Consider the following 17763-nt stretch of genomic DNA (forward strand, 5'->3'; position numbering starts at 1 on the left):
AAGCACGAACAAAGGGTCAGGTGACTGCAACATTCACACACACATACATTTAATTCAGAGACCTGCACTTTTTATTGCAGAGTTGCATGCGTTCGCACACGTTTTGGCAGACAGTGAAAACGGGGAGCCTCAGCACGCATGGCATTCAAGCTATGTGCAGTGTGGACACAGCTTTGTGCAATTTCTGCAGTTGGAAAAGTCCTAATTTATTTAGGATGGGTTCTTCGGCATATGGAAGCATCCACAATAGCGAACTGATAGGAAGACAAAGAAATTCCAGTCTTCTGCTGCTAAAAAAACTCAATTCAGATCGGGTCATAATAGCTCAGCTGTCTTGACCAAAGGAAGGCGAGAGAATAGGGTGCCTTGTGATTTTCCCCCTTTTCGCCCTCACCCTCCCCTCACTTTTCTTCTTCTTTTTTTTGTGCCTGAATCTTTTATCTGTGTTATTCATTCAAGACTCTTCAAAGTAACAAGCCTCCTTCTTTTTCCCGGTACTGGACTTGGAACCCAAATTAGAGACTGCTTGATTAGAGCGGAGAGGAGGGAGCCAAGAGAGAGGAAGATGTGGGTATTGGACAAAACAAATCGCACCCCTACAAAGTGCCTTTTATCCAAAGACCCCAAGGCTCAAATACCCCCATCCCTACCAGAGCAACCGTGGCTCTGCTTGTTTTTCTCTTATCATTTATTTAGTCCCTCGTTGATGTTTTCTGTCCCCCTTTTATGACATCAGGAGAAGGCAGGAATCTCAAAAGGTGAATCTTGAATGGCCTGAAACTGGGCAGCAGGACCGCTTCTTGCCTTCCGTGAATCAGTCTGGATTTTTTTTTTTTTTTAAGTAGACCCAATAAAACACAGGGAAAAGTCCTGGTGCTCTTTGGCCACTCATTCCTGGGTTCTGTTTCAGGGCAAGATCATCCTACAAGGCCTCAGTCCTTCTACCAGGCGGATGTCAAGACACGTTAGGTCTGGCCTGGCTGCTGGGGTTTATGTAGCGCCAAAGCATCTCTAAGCTGTCTGTCTGCCATCGGAAGCGCAATGTGAGGAGACATGTTAACAGGCAGACCCCAGCCCCACTGCTGTTAAAAGCCATGCAATATGTAGGAAAACTGCCTCTTTTGTCAGCGGCCTGGTCAGACACAGACCACGGCTCTCCTCTTCTGTACCACCCAATAAAAGTTTTATCTGCATTTTAAAGCTAATCCATAATTTAAAGCGGGAAGAAAGAGATTTTAACACAAACCAGTCAACAACAAAAAAAAAACATATGCATTTGATTTTATGTCCAGCTGTGTGAAAAATTCTCCAAGGCTTGTCAGGTTTATTCAGTATCATCAGAATTTGCAATGGATTTCAAGTAATTTTGAAATCTTGTAAATGTTTCAAAATTGCTAAAGACAGCATCAGAAAAAAATAACAGAATACTTTTGGGGTTAAAAAGGAAACGGCAGAAAGTGGAGAGGATGCTTCAGGCTTCCCACAGCTCAGCTAAAGAACAAAACAATAGACCTTCTGTTAGCATTCTTGTGGTGTCTGGGCAAGAAGAGGCACCCCACTCTCAGGGTAGCCCCTCCAACCTTACCACAACACCCCCGCAAATAATGAGACAAAAATAGCTTTTATTTTATGTTATTCAAAGGTTACCTTTTTTTCCAATCAATTTACAATCCTCAGAAATGTGTAATTAAGCAGCGCGAGAGGACACTTCAAAGTCCAAACAGTGTGCTGAAAGCTCAGTCATCTCTGACGTGATAACCCTCAAGCGGCTTTATCTGCGTGATGTTTTTCTTTTCCTTTTTTTTATGTATGTGCCTCTGACTCCTTGTATCTGTAGTATCAACGCAAGTGATTCGCGACATCACCTAATGTGTCTTGTCGGCTACCTGTAAAAGGCGGCTCCATCATGGACACAGCCAAAGGTTATTAAAATTGGCACTGATTGTATCAATTTTACAGATAAGCCATTCACAACAAGTGTAGTCCGGTGAATAAGAAGTCAATTCAGGCCTTGGAAACAGCATACAAGCCCTATGAATGGCTGCTTTTTAGGTCCCTTTTTTTCGTTATAAATGGAGAATTGCAGCTCTCTTCTGTTGCAGCAGGCAGCGGAGGCAGAGTGGGGCAAACTGAGCTTCAGACAAGCCTGCCAGTAAATTGCTCTGAATGGGTTCTGGAGGTTGACAGGCCCTATTAAGACAAACGGCTTTCCTCATCGGAGAGATAAAATAAATCAGGTGTTTAGTCAAATTAAAATAGTTCCAGTGGAGAGGGCCCCCGGGAGCTCTCGGAGAAACTCAAGACAGATGTGGTCAGACACGAGAGGAAGACACCCAAGAAAGAATTCCGCTCCTTGCTGGCCCCAGGCCAGGCCTTGTTGGACTGTTATCCGGATTTCGGTGCTGCGCATCCTTGCCGCTCTATGATCGTCTCTCTCTCTCTTTGTCGCTGTCAGATTTCCTTTTGGTATTGCTTGTTTCCCAAGATCAGCTTGTCATGGGAGTGCAGCAGGAAGAGAATGAGTTACTGTCTATCCCCTCACTGGCAATTATGTTGACTGTGTTAGTCAATTGTAGGATTACTTAGCATTGATTAGCCGATGAGAGAGAGAGAGAGAGAGAGAGAGAGAGAGAGAGAGAGAGAGAGAGAGAGAGAGAAAGAGAGAGCTGCAGCACAGTTACTTTCTTGGTTTCTCACACAGTTGTTATGAGACTGTAGAGAGATTTGAAGATGAATGGTGTTTTATTTACATTTCTTTAAAACCTCTGCGCAAAAGTTGGTGACTTGATCAAACTGTTACTTGAATGATTGTTAGACTCTGCTTGGTTCACCAGATGCAGGATCCAGTCATGCTGTTTTAACAAGTTTGTGCTATCCAGCCTCTACTCCACTCTGTTGGTGTGATTGTCGCCACCTCTAATACCTGTGTGGTATATAGGCTGGTGCAAACAGTGACTCTTAACACCTTCTCTGTAATAACCCCTGGAAGTCTGACACAAGTGCCACCCCCGTTTTGTCAGCTCCCTGCAGCTCTTTGTCCATGTGCCGGTAACAATTCCTTCTCTTTTTCTTCTGAAAGCTGTGAAAACAAGCCACAGCAAACTCGTCAAGTCCAGGCTGTGTGTGACCTTAACAGTTTCTAGTGAATTCACTGCAGTTGGTTCCTTCCTGTGTGGATTCCTTTGTATTAAATATTGTGTACACTACAATGACACAATGTGATGATTGGCTTGTCCAGCATGGCTACTTTTCTAAATTTAACAGTAAACAACTTAGGACCTCTCCACAGCCTTTCGTCCAAAAGTCTACATGGCCACAGCCAGCTCAAGATTTATTGTAGCCCACAATAGAGATTGACTTGATGACCCGGACAACTACTATTGCTTACCACAGCTCAATGAATATCTCCATCAAGTCATTCATGTTGAGGCTGTTGAGCATTATGTAAGTCACTGCAGATCATTTATATGAGAGGGCTGGGTATGTTCCCCTTGGAGCCAATACAATAGGCATGAACAAGAAAAATGTATATTTTAATTCCAGTGCAATCAGGATTGTAGATTAGGAAAAATCTGTCACAAACAAGCATTTGAGTAACTCAGTATTATGTAGAAAACTCTCTTGATTATATGTAGAACAAGATTTACACAGATGGATTTTTGTAGCTGCTCATAAACAAAAATGTAAACAAAGTAGCAGTCAGAAGAATGCTAAAGCTAGTGTCATAGCTAAAAATAATACTTAATATTAAAATAGCTATGATGAGAACTTAATTGAAGAGAGAAGAAAACATTCCAAAAATTTTTGTATAGTTACTTTATGCAGTTCTAATTTTTTTTCAAAACGTTACTTCGAGATAGTCTTTATTTTTCGATCGCACGCTGCAGTTCTCTTCCCAAACACTAGGTGTCTCTGCTGCTAAATTGATACTCTAGCACCTCAGAAATGTCAGCAGAAGAAGAGTTTTACAGGAGTTTATTCACAACATAAGTCTCCTCTTTAATCAGAGCAACTTGGATTTTTTTTTTAACATAGAATTATAAACGGATGCATCTCATCACAGCTGTTCTACTCATACTTGAATAATGTGTTTGTTTTTCTGTGAATTGGTAATTATTTCGTTGTTATATACTAGTAACATTTGAAATAACATGCTTTTCAGCTGCACAATTCTCATTTTGTGCAACTAACATTGAAGTTATTCTTTCACTTTTGTTAACCTGACTTCTGTGATAATGTTGGTGCTGCTGGGGGGCCTCCTACTGGTGCGACGGCCTTAAGCAGCTGCTTAGTTTGTTTATGCTTTTGGTCGACTCTGGTTTCAAGCCTTTGAGGTTCTTAATTCATTTCCAGGGATGAATCACAAGTATCTCGCTTTTAACCCCTCTAAACCTGCCCTCTCCTGCTTTTCACAGGTACCCCAGAGGGTCTGGCAGAAAAGGAGCACCAGCTCTCCACAATGATCACCCAGTTGATAAGTCTGCGAGAGCAGCTCCTGGCTGCCCACGATGAGCAGAAGAAGCTTGCTGCTTCCCAGATGGAGAAACAGAGGCAGCAAATGGAGTTGGCTCGACAGCAGCAGGAGCAGGTAACTGCGTCCCGTCTTCCTTTTTAGCACGTTCAGGGATGTAATCACTCTCTCCTCTCGTCTGCATCTCAGTTAACAGCCTGTTTACTGTCAACATTTTATCCTTGTTATTTACAACACGCACTGTCATTCCTCCTCCAATATTGTTTATTCTATTACCCTCCGTGCCTCTGTAATAAACCTCATTAAATCCATTTGTAACAAATTGTCACTTAGATCTTTTTTTTTTCATGCCTGAGGTGTGCCAATAAAATCTCGGAATGCCGAATGATAAGTCGTTTAAGAGATGCTACTCTCAATATTTCCTCCGATATTTCAGTCATGCTCGCTCACCCACGTTTGTGCTGTGGCAGGAAAAAAAACCTTATTATGACTTGTGCTAACAAATGCGTGGCAATGTGTGAATTAAACATTATATTAAACATGGAAGGCCTCCATATCTTATAAATTGTCCTCCTATTATAACAAGCCGGGCATTAGATTTGCAGCACAAATCTGGCCAATGAGCCATATTGTACAAATCAGCAAATTAGCACAGGCCATGAAGTGTGTTAATGTCTGGGAAGAAATAAGGACACTAACTATCCACACGGGCGACACTTTTATTATCACCAGCCACTCTAATGGCTATGAGTCAATTATCAGCAAGGAGTTCACTCAGAGTTTCCTCAGCACACTCTCAAACTGTCCTGTGGTAAATGAAGAGATTTACCATACACCTTGGACTGATACATTTGGTCATAGTACACTAATAATGCATTAACAGTATTGATTTTCTTTTTTAATCAATGACGCTCATCTGCAAACTCCACAAGTACCAAAGCTTTGTGGGACAAGCAAGCAGCTCAACTGAACCACAATAAAATACATTTCATTTTATTTTAAAATGGAGAAACATTAATAAATTTGGGATGTGCCGCACTAGACAGGGAGAGCCCGCTGAGAGCTAAAATGTCATCAAGCCATCAAGATACAACGCAGTAATTAACTGTTGACACTTGTGAGGAAGCCAGCACAAATTAATCTTGACACATTTGCAGACGGCAGATATCTTACAGAGAACACTTTGTAATTATATATAAAATTGAAAATTAAATGACACTTAAAACCCAGTTGTCATGCTCAATGAAGTGAGCGTGTAGATGGAGGTGGGCGCTCAGATGAGAAAGATTGCGGTGAAGCCTCGCTTCGCATAGGGGCAGCAGGGACCTCTGTCAGTCACACTCCACCTGCACTGGGGATCTCCATCATAACCATGGCTGTCTGTCTTGTAAATCATTCATATCGCTCATAGACAAATGCACACTCTGCTTTCTTGCACAGGCCATTTTACATTTATTCAGAAGCAAACCAAATGGTTTTGCTACGCTCAAACAAGAGTTACAGAATAGTATGCTTGTTTTAGTGCCCATCATGCTTCCGGTATCTCTGCACAGAGAGTGTCTTGCAAATATTTACACCCCCTGAGCGTTTTTAAAAAAATATTTTGCAATGTCGTAACCTCTATGTATTTTGTCATTCTTATTTGAGAGAGAAACCAACATAAAGTTCTACAATATTGTGATGTGGAAGGTTTTCAAACATTTTTCATGATACAACATAATTGAAAAAAAAAATATTGTTTTCAATTACTCTTTTTACAAAAATAATTGAAAACAATGTCTCTTCCTCTTCCAGGTTTTTCTTATGCTCTTTTTATTGTCAGTCTATGCCATAGAGTTTCATTAGAGGAAGTTTGCAGTTGAAATGTGACAAAACATGATAAAGTCCAAGGGGTGTGAATACTTTTGCAAGGAATTTCAATTTACTGTACAGAAACTGGCCCGAATTACGTTTAACCACATAATGTTATCAAGAAGCGATAAGTTCCTCTCCTCATTTATCTCAGTTTAAGGGATTATTTAATTTTCTCTTTTGCTTCTGTTTTCAACCAGATTGCACGACAACAACAGCAGCTTCTGCAACAGCAGCACAAAATCAACCTCCTTCAGCAGCAGATCCAGGTCAGTGCATGCATTTCTGTCGGCCCTCTAACACGCAGCAGCTTACACCTCCTACTTTCAGATTACTCCAACATTTCTGCCTCTTCAAGGCAATTAACCCACCGATGTTGCTACGGTGACTCGGATTTAGTAGCACACACGGGTAAAATCAAACAATAAAAAGTACCTTACATGCCTCTTTTCATTTTTGTATCTCTTACTCCTTTATCTTTAATATTTGTGTCATACTAACAGTCATCATTCTCATCAAATGTTAATTGCCTGTTGGTAATCAGGAGGGTTTTTAAAATATGGAGGTGAATAATTAACACATCTTAATGAACAAAAAAGAGGGGGTAAAAGTAACAACGGCTAATGAGTGCTGCTGATAGAAGAGAGCCTAGAGGTGGAGGACAGGAAAGAGGCTGGTAAATGCTTCTGAAATTAGTCATCCCCAGAAGGGCAATGGTACATGCTTTCACACGGCACATGGACTGCAGAAGCTTACGTTGTCTTTAAGATGTGTGTATTTCCTCATGGTTTACCTAAGCTGATGCAGACATTTCAAAACTTGCATATTTCATGCTCTTTCTTCCTGATACCACAGTACTACTCGTGTTTGTTTGCATGCACTCTTTAACACAGAGCTGCAGTGAAAGACCACCCAGTCAGCCCGTAGCTTGATCTGTTCAAACTGCACAAGATAATCTGTGGTTGGTCACTCGCGCTGGTCAAGGCTGCGAACTTGGCTACCTTTGTGAAGCTAATGTTATCCTGCTGGGTGTGTTTGGTGTCAGGCACATCCTTCTCCATTCGCCGCCTCCCGTGCTTATTCTTTTAAGAGTTAACTCTCCCTATTCTGTCCTATTCATTACACATAACTTGGAAGCAAATTATTCACGAAGCAGCAACGTCAACATTTCTATTCAAGATTTTTAAAGATTTTTTTTTTTTGGAAGGATTTTTTGAAGATGTATTTTTGCTCAACAGATTCTTTTTAAAAGCATCAGACTGCTGCAAAACTAGTCTGGACAGCAAAGTGCCTCTTTTGAGAGATGCATTGTACTCTTAACAAAATCTTGAGATTCCAGTAGCCTCAACCTTTTACTTTAATAGTTGACGATCTTTTGGGAAGATGTTTGAGTACTAATTTCCACTGAAAACTAGCGAAGAGCATTACACTAAGGGGTGTGTTTGCGTGTGTGTGTGTGTGTGTGGGGGGGAGTGACTCTTAAATTAAGTGTCGTATCGACCAGTGAGGGGCTAGACCTACTCATTTCTTTGAGGACCCTTTGCTTGTAATCATTGAGCATAAGGGCACCACTTTAAAAAAAAATCTCACTTTTAGAGCCTCTTGATTTTATCACAAAGTTACAGAGAAATGACACCTGAAAATTCCACTTGATGAATAATTTTTAAAAGGGCTTGGAGATTTGAGAGTGTATGGGAATGCTCTTCTGAATATCCATTTCAAACACTTGAACAGAGATACAAGCAAAGTCCTTCCTTGCAGAGCCCAGTTATCCAGCTTTTCCCCTGCCTCAGATCTTACAGGATTAAAACACAAACACACACACACCCACACACGCAGACACATTTACAATTAAATAAAAGAATCCCGTGCGCTGGCCATCTGCTTGACTATCCACCAGCCTCCCTTGACTCTACTGGGTACATACCACCCAAGTTTCACCTTGTGTAACATTGTTTAGCCAATAAGTTATTCAAACCAGAATGTGTGCTTTCTTCTTAAACCAACTCCTCCAGTTATCCACAGTTGTGATGAAGCATCAAGGCAAGTAGATAAGAGAGTCAGAGCTGATCTCTGTGAAGTATTTTCTGTGGTTCTGTTTTCGTTATTGCTGCCTCTTAAAAAGTGCCTCAGCTATTTTAATATATAACAGCTTTGCTTAATTAGTTCTATATACAAGCTTCTTGTCCGCAAAGTGATTCACAGTATTGGGGGATTTGGTTACCCTGCTTTTAGCATTGAGAGCACTAAACTTTATTGGTAACCCTGCTGCTATCAAAGTCCTTCTGTTTGGCTTTAGAGAGGAAGCCAAGGGAGAGGGCCTTACTTAGGTCATGTATTGATGATGTGAGCGATCACACGGTGCATATTTTAAACAGTCTAAAAAATAAAACCATGGAGATTGCGACCAGAGACTGTTGTTGGCACTATATGTGTGCTTTCCAAGACTTTATAGCATGAAGACTGAATCTCTTAGAAGTATTGTAGAGGTTTAGTCTGGGTCCACTTTGGAGCAAGCCAGCATGGAATTCAATTAAGTTTCTTTTTTGAATAGCCTTCTTTTTATCCTTTCTCATCATGCCTAAAAGAAAGGGGGAGAGATTTAGTCTTTGTCCCACGGGATTACAATGTCACTTGTTTTAAGATAGCAGATTGAAGTGTTAGGGGCTTATCAAAAATTAAAGCTCCAGGCTTTGTGTGTTTTCCCGTCAGGACCATTTTTTTTTTTTTTTCCTTTCCTTCCTTCAGTCCGGCCCTCATCGTTGAAATCATCTTGGCACTAATTCAATCCTAGGATTAGATCAACTGCTTTTGGTTGGAAATTTGGAACACCATTCAGGACTTTGTAAGACATGTCACAATTTAACATATATATCAATAGATAACTAGTTTGTCCAAGCAGCTACTTATCTTTTTATGCTACTGTGCAGTGATTGTGAGGTGAAGAACATTCAAGTTATTTTTTCTTCACTCATTACAGCTCATTTTATTTAGAAATTGTGTCATTTTTTCACTTTTAATAAATGCAAAAAAATAAAATAAAAAATAGTAAACTATGTGTAAGCAACCCAAGATCGGGTATTTGCCTAAACGCAACTTTTACAACTGTGGTGCAGAGGCATGCAAACAGCTGTATACATTCAGAGAGGTTACTGTCTGTGCCCAGCAATTGGATGTGCACATTGATACAAACATCAAGAGGATGAATACAGGCTGAAAGGTCAGGGTGAACTTTATCTTCATAAGCAGACAAGAGAAGGCAGAGCTCACCAGATGAAACAGAGGGGCACTTTTAATCCAGAACTTTTAATTTAAATGTGAAACATCATTTAACACGGTGACCAAAAAAAACCACAATGAATGTCCTGACATTGTTGCTTGTCATTGACTGTGACATTTATGTGGCAACTCTGAGAAGACAGTCGGTTAGGAGATCTAAGGGATAATAATTTCGAAGGAATTACAATCATTCAGATTGTGCTTGTTTTCAAAACCTTCTACTATTCTACTTCTACTGGTTGTGTTGGGTCTGGTTCTGTTTATTTCCCTTTGACCCGCTGGCCTCTACCTACTCATGGTCTGGCCTTGAAACTCTAACCCCGCTCACATTATCTGTGCCTGTAAATCCTACCTTTAACCTTGTTTCCACAAGGATACATAAACACTGCATGTCTTTCTCCCCAGTTTATAAAGGGAAACATAAGTTTAAAAGAGAAAAGGACACTATATTGTTGTTCTCAACATGCTTCAATCTGTCTGAGGTTTTCTCACATATCTTTAATGGTGTAGAGAGAGAGACTAGGGGACTAAAGGTTTAAAAATACAAAAGAGAAAAATAATTACAAAACCATTGTGCAAGGACTCATAAAATAGAGAAACTACACTGCTGCAAGAATGTGAGATATAAGGAAAACACAACAGAAGGTATACAATCTAACATTTAGCAGCACATTTCTATTAAGTTATTTGTGTAACTCAGACTTATGTTAGGATTTTAATTAAAGTTTTGTTGCTTTTCTGTCTTTTGTTTCCAGTGGCACAGGAAGACGCAGTGCCATTGCAAAATATTTAGTCACATCCTTCATCCCTGACCTCTTGATGTGTATTTGAATGTGAAGCCTATTTTTGACACATTTTACGCAAATAATTTCTGAAAGAAATTACCCCATTGCTTAATACAGTAATTTAAACACCAACTAATTGAGTGATTTTGGGGGAAATTGCTTTTTTGCTCAAAATTGGTATGGTGACTTAAAGTAAAATGTATCTTAACAGTAGATTAAGGTTTTTAAATGCCATGGTAACATTTTCATTATTTTGGCAAAAATGAATGTTAGGTTTTATGCAGCTATGTTGCATCAAACTCAAAAGCTTTCCTCAGATCAAATAAATAAGTACAAAGCACTGAAAAAAACTTTTTGTACAGTGTCTTATAAAAACGCATTTCTTTTTTTATCCATTTTGTTTTTTTTTTGTTTAGTCACAGTTTAATAGAGCACAAAAGAAAATTTAAACTGCACCATCATAGTAAATATTTTAAATCATCCAATTAAGTTTAAATAAACATGGATCAGTTGGGTACTAATATAAGAATAACAGATCTAATTTGTGCTTTTGTTGTCTCCACAGCAAAACTGAATTTCTCAGTGTGAGGTCCCTAATAATGTAGTAACAAAGAGTAAAAAAGAAAAAAGAAAAGCAAAATGGACATTGTTAAAGAGAATGCATAAGTCGCCCAATTAGTGCAGCAGACTGGGGCTGTTAGTATAATAATAAGAGAATTATAGAGCAGGAAAATGATCATGTGTGCATTCAAAGTGGGAAACTGTGTACTGCTGTGCACACAGTCCGACTCTTGTGTTTGCTGATGAGCTCTGTGTTAGCCTCCTTGTACGATTATGTTGAGGCATTAACAGCCTAGTAAGACAGCCTTGGCTCTCTCCCAGGGAGCCTCGGTCCAGCATTTTCATCCTCCATTTAAGAAGACTGTTAGCTGATGAAGATGTGTACAAGCAAGACGGAAGATAAAAGAAAGCGGTTGCTTGACTCATTAGTATGTGTTATTTGATATATTGACACTTTCCTACAAATAATTCCATTTAGTGAACTCCATTTGTGAGGTGGGAAGCACCAATTTAATTACTTATTAAATGTTATTACTTGTCAGGAAGCAGAAGAAATGCTGATGTTAAAAAAAAGTCGTGTCCACATCACTAAAGTCATATCACAGCTCTGTTGAAGTTTAATGATGCACAAATAGGTAGTTCAAATGTGAGCAACGGTAGTGACGATTTGCTAGCATTACAACGTAGTTAAGACATTATTAAATATAACAAATTTATTTGACATAGTTTGGGTGCCCCCACCAACAACCCACCCATTTAGTTGGTGAAAAGAAAAGGCAATTTCATAATATTTTTAAATTATTGTACAAAAGCTTTTACATTGTTATTACTGAAGAGAGATACATAAATTACATAGCTGCAGTTTAATCTCCTGTTTCTGTTCAAGTTCAAGCTTTAATATTGGAGGCGTAGCACAGCCAGTCACTCTTGGAAATTAGAAAAGTTCAAAACCCTATCAGACCCTTTTTTTTTCAGATGTCCCAGGATTGTTTCTGATCTGTTAATTCATTTTTTCAAACATAGACATGTTTTAGCTAAATAATGGGTCGAGTAGTGATGTTGATTTTATATTTAAATTTGTGACTAAAAATGACCGCATAGTTCCCTAGCAACAAGTCAATGCCTTTCATACTTGCAGATTGTTTTTCCATCCTTCCTGGTTCCATTTCTTACCCATAAAAAGAACATTTCATTCTCTTGTACTTAGCCTTTGAATTTCGTTCTTTCGGTAGTTTAGCATTTACATCAATCATTGAAGACAAGTAATCATAAAAGGGTTCCAATCTCATGTAATTTAATATTTTGTCCATTATTTAATGAAAACGTAGCTTTAAACCTCATGTGGAAGAAAACTTCACTTTGTACCCATTCATGTTGCTGTTAATTTGTGTACCATGTTGTGAAATTTTTTGCCTCTTTGCGGTTTTTGAATTTTGTTACTTAAATTAGAGTTTGCAATTATATTTTGCTAAAGAAAATGTAGCCAAGAGACTTTGGTATGAATTTAGGTAGGCAGTCAAAACTTATAAACATGTTGATTCTGCAAAAAACGTCTCAGAACATAATTTCTGGTAAACACCGACTAATTGTTTGATTTTGGGGGAAATTGCTTTTTTGCTCAAAATTGGTATGGTATCATGACAAGTTTTTTTTTGTTTTAAGTTTATAGCAATACTTACAGATGTACTCTGTTGCAGGTTCTCTGCCATTGAGGTGAGAAAGTTGACAAAAGCAGATTATTGTTGCAGCAAACTACAAAATAAAGCTATGTATTTGTGTAAGTTGATGTTCTATGCAGACACCTCAACAGTTTAAGCAGCGATAATTAAAAAGCTTCACAAGAGAGGCACCAAATAAACAGCAGTATGCAAAATCACACTTGAGGGTTCCTCAAATTTCCAGCTCTCTATCAGCTTGGACATCTAACAACACAAGACGGTAGATTATCTGTCAAATCTTCATAGTGTTAATTAATCTTGATAAGTAAGCAAATACCCTGAACTTTACAATGCTGCACCTGTTTAGAGCTTCTTAAACCCACACTGGAAAGAGGAAAAGCTGCTACACTTAGCGCCCATTATGTTGCAACGCTTGCAGGGAAAAATATCAGGAGAGGGAGAACACGTCCTCCACTGTGTTGTTGATTTAGTTTCCTCTCCCCCACTGCATTAACTGTGTTTTCTCAGCTAACGTTGTGCAAACTGTTTTGTCTTTGCATTGGGTCGTCATCCTCAGCAGTGGGCACACTCACAGGGACTGAAGGAGCTGCATTAATAAGCTCAACTGTGTACAGGCAGCAAGAAACAGGAGTGTGTTTTCTCAGGGCAGGGGTGGCAAAGGAAAGCATTCAGCCTATGGCTAACGCAAAAAAAAAGGAGCTTTTTGTTTTGGGGTGGGGGGAGGAAGGAGAACCCAAGCATTCCAGAGCAGAATATAATGAGCTATTTTGTCCTGCTCAGTTTGCAGCAGAAAAGAAAATATTTTTGTTTGTTTTCTTTGACTCAGTTCTGCAAATATCTTTTTTAGCGTTTCCTTAAATTTCATTGGAAAATCTGAAATATAAAGTGGTCTTGCTTGGCGGCGTTTGATCTTGCACAAATTTTGTGGTTTCTCTGAGCCGACATTATGGTGATATCTGAGAGTGTTTGAAAGTCTCAGCAAACTTGTGTGTCTAATAAAGTCGCCCCTCCTGACAGGAGTTTTTCTGCTGAACAACAGAAGGGGCTCTGTTGTGTTGTGTGGCCCCAGCAGCTGGGAGGCAATAATCGAGACAGAGCCTGAGTTTGTTGGGGGAAAAAAATAACCGTGAAAGGGGGAAACCCCACCGTCATGTGGACAATCAAATCATGTAAATTAGGGCTGGTGTCATATTTTGGTCTAAATAATAATAAGAGCTTTCCCTTCTATTTTAAATACATTGAAGAAATATTTTTTGCAGACATTGGTAATATATTACACATGCGATGCCAAGTCCGCAGAGAGCAGATTATATTGCAAATATTTTGTAAAAATAAAAAAAAATCCAAAGATATTCCAAACCTTAAGCTGACTGTATTTCGCAAGCTTGATACGGTTAAATCCCTCTATTTCCCTCTCCCCAAACCAAGTTTAAATCACACTAAAATACCGGTTTATCTGACTGTCCCATGTCTAATGTTCTTTACCACCTGACTGAGGCTACTGGAGAACAGCTCTGAGGGAATTTACTTATTCCCACAGCTGTATAAGCACATAGTTAGGTTGTATTCGCAGGACAATAACACAGACCATTGATCCCCATCTGTTTGTAACAACTAAAAAAGTTGATGTCAAGTCAGGAAGAAAATTCTGTTATAGGTATTCTTTATTGACATTGTGTAATGCTAGATTTTGTTGTGTTGTTTTTTCCACAAGATTATGGAAACTAAGCGCTCTCGTCACCTACATCAGCCTTCACAACAAAGTCTATGCTTTACTATTTCATCTACAGCAATATTTAATAAATTAGAACGTCAGTGAAAGGTTAATTCACTGCAACAGCTCAGTTCACAAAGTGAAACGTCTTAAATAGGTTGAATAAACACACGCTAATGTTTTCAATCTGTTTTCAATTCTTTTCCTGTTAATTATGATAATTTTTTCACATACAATAGTATTTAAACAATACTTCTCACAAATGTGGGCTTAATAAAAAAAAATAATTTTAATATCTGCTTAAAGGTTCTTTTCAAAAGGAACTTTTAATCTGACTAATAACCAGCCTCATGGGTATACATATTCTAATTTATTGAGTATGTCGTTATATTTCATTTTCCATCTCGGATGTGTGTCCACTAACACTGCAGGGCAACCAGGCCAGTACACTTTTTGCCTAGACCCACATGCAAGGCACAAACACACACATACACAGATACATGAAAATAATAAAGTTTAATTTTGCATTTTAAACACACATTTTCAGTAGTTTTACCCAGGATTTCAGAAAACATCGGAGACGTCGGCTACAGAGGAGAGATTTGTGATGTGGGGTGTTTTGGTGTGTCAAAGGGTTGCACAATCCTGCCTTCAAGTTTCTGTGTACATAATGTAGACATATTGAACTGACGGTTGTCCAAAACAGATTGTTGTGCTGTTGAAGGAATTAGTAACAAGTGGTGGTTCCCTATGGATCGCCTTATTTCTTCTGAACGTTTGTTGCATTTCATCCCAAGCAGCTTTTAGCACTACAAACAGCGAATGTGCCATCTGTCTCCAGCCAAAACACACTGTGCCTACTTTTAATTTAGGGGTATGTGCTCAACCCCAACAATTTGCAGAAAAAAAACTGGAAGTTTTTCTTACTTGTAGGTAGTCTTTGACTTTTGAACAAACGCCTATAAAAGGTTTTCTTGTATCTTGTTTTTTTTTTTTCTCTCTCTCTCTCTTGATGATAAAAGGTCGGAGACTTCATCAAGACAAGGGCCCTTTGTTGGTGACCTGAGTCTCTCCAGTGCATTTGCCCTCCCTATTCTAATTTCCAGAGCAGACAAGCAGGAATAATGCCCTTCAGTTGAGTGGGTGGTAATATGAAGACCTTCATTCAGAAGCAGGAGTCTGGAGCATCAAAGTCTGCTTCAGATCTATTGATCTGTACGTCTGATTACCATTAGTTACAGACAAATCCAAACACCATCACATATTTGATCAATGTATGTGTCTGCTGTGTGATCTGAGTGTTCAGCGTATGGCAATGAGCGAGCAAGTAGCAAAGCAGCAATGCGTGCTGAAAGAACTGCTGATTGTTGGGTTGGAGGGAAGAAAATCCTTAGGCAGAGTATTCAGCAGAATTGCTTCCACTGTGGATTTTTTATTTATTTTTTTCCTGTTAAGGCTTCTGTTCAGTGTACACTCAGCGGGCTGTACACAGTGGCGAATGTTAAACATATCCCGCTGTTAGTGTCAGCTTTGGTGTGTGAGCTAGAAATGGGGTGAAGCCAGACTTGCCATGGAGCTCAAGATCATTTTTGTTTTAAATTGTTCACAAAAGGTCATTTCTTCTCACCTCCAATTGGTGTACAGCTCTGTAGGGGCACACGAGGAGGAAAGGGCGAGGGGTGGGGGTGGGGCACGGGTGTGAACCATCAGCTCTTACACCAACAGCTGGAGTCTACCCTCCCTAGGTGAAATCTTTTAACTCCGCCAGCAGAAAATGTGAAAAAGAAATGCAACAAGGGATCTAACAGCCTCTAAAAATTATTTTTTTCTTATTAAAATTAGATTTTAATGAGATTTCAGTACTCTTAAATAGAAGAGAAATCTGTCATCATCTAAACGTGGAAACATTTTTTTTCTAAAATCCCTCAAAAGACCTTAACTTTTACAAGTCTCATGGATGCAAATCATACAGATTTTGTTTGAAGGGTGTGCAAAAGGTGCCAAGTAACATATAATCAGTCTTATAAGAAATCAGTTACTTTAAAGCTAACAACTATTCTCCTGACAAGGACAATACTATTCCTGTCCATACTAAGTGGTGTTAATAAGAAGGAAAAAAATTCTAAAAACTGATTTTACATTGATTGCATATCCTACAGTACATAGACAACTTGGAGCAGATCAGTACATGTGAGTGCAAAATGGTTCAGATGGAAAAAGCCCTCCTGTGTTCCTTGTAGAGGCTGTAACAGACAGGGAGGAGCATGGGTGTTGACAGAGTCCCAAGTGAGCACTGTAATTCGCTGTACATCTCGATTTGCACTGAGCGTTTAAGTAGTTGCTGGGATTCATGGTGTAAAGTGCACCATGCATAAAAAAATAAAATATTAAACCCCATTTTTTTCATGAACATTCATTCCTTTAAACATTTCATTTCAAAATATCTTATTAGAAGTGAGACTAAATGTTTTTTTGGTTTTTTTTGTAATACAGCAGAGAAAATAAATATAGACCATGTCAGTGTTTTTATCAGAAAATGTGATTTTGGAAAAATGAAAAAAAATAAATAAATAATAATAATAACAGAAGTCCGTTATTAGAAAATTGCAATGTTTCGATAGACTTGCTTGTGGTTATCTTAAGTAAAATTTATTGAATAGAAGGAATTTGGCTTTAACTGAATTTCACGTTTTTGTGCTGTTTTCAGAGTTGTCAAGTTTAGGATTTTTACATTTTTGGGGGACAATGTTACTATTCAAATAAACAGAAAAGAGTGAAGAAAAGAGATTTGGGGCATTTTTTTTTTCAGCCAATTAATTACATGTGTCATTAAAATAAGTGCACAGTTTGTCAGAAAAAAAACAAGCTAGGAGATAATGAATTCTACACAAAGCAATGAATAAAGAACAATTTGTGATTTTCTTTCATCTTATAAAAACATATCTCCTAGTTGATTACTGCAAAGTCTCCCACTTAAACTAGATGGCTAAGCTGACTCTATTTATCAAAAAGCAGCATCTCCTCGAGAGGGAAACAGATTGCACGCTGGCCTGCTACAGACTTCATCAGGTCATCTGAATTGATGATACATGTAGCAAGGCGGCTGAGTTCCCCCGGAAACCTCTGTTGGAGAGCGTGCTGGCGGAGACGGGGGCCTCAGCCAAGTCTGTCTGACTGATCACTACAGATGCTCCTCTTCAAGTATTCCGAGTCAGATCCTTAGTGCTGGGTCTTGAGGGACAAACAATAGCACCTGTTCCTCATAAGATAGCCCATTCATGTATCTTTAATGAAGCCTGGGGGCAGATGGTGTGAAATGACATTATCCAGTGCTTAGCAGTGCTAAGACAAAGGAAGAGCAGTGCCAGCACAACAATGCTCCTGTTTTTTATGAGGAGAAGGGAGGACGCTGCCCGAGTGCCA

The 17763-nt window shown here is 39.0% G+C and overlaps 1 protein-coding gene across 7 annotated transcripts in view; it reads left to right on the plus strand.

The window, feature by feature from the left end:
• The window catches only part of sox6 (SRY-box transcription factor 6), a 139804-nt gene that overhangs the window by 78516 nt on the left and 43525 nt on the right, over window positions 1–17763 (plus strand). For all 7 annotated transcript variants that reach the window (XM_008405228.3, XM_081605163.1, XM_008405230.3 and 4 more), the window contains 2 exons: window positions 4416–4588; window positions 6523–6591. In XM_008405228.3, the coding sequence (XP_008403450.1) occupies window positions 4416–4588; window positions 6523–6591 (242 nt within the window). The remainder of the gene's footprint in view (window positions 1–4415; window positions 4589–6522; window positions 6592–17763) is intronic.

Source organism: Poecilia reticulata, chromosome 3, assembly GCF_904066995.2.
Source record: "Poecilia reticulata chromosome 3, P_reticulata-male-v2, whole genome shotgun sequence".
Classification (NCBI taxonomy): domain Eukaryota; kingdom Metazoa; phylum Chordata; class Actinopteri; order Cyprinodontiformes; family Poeciliidae; genus Poecilia; species Poecilia reticulata.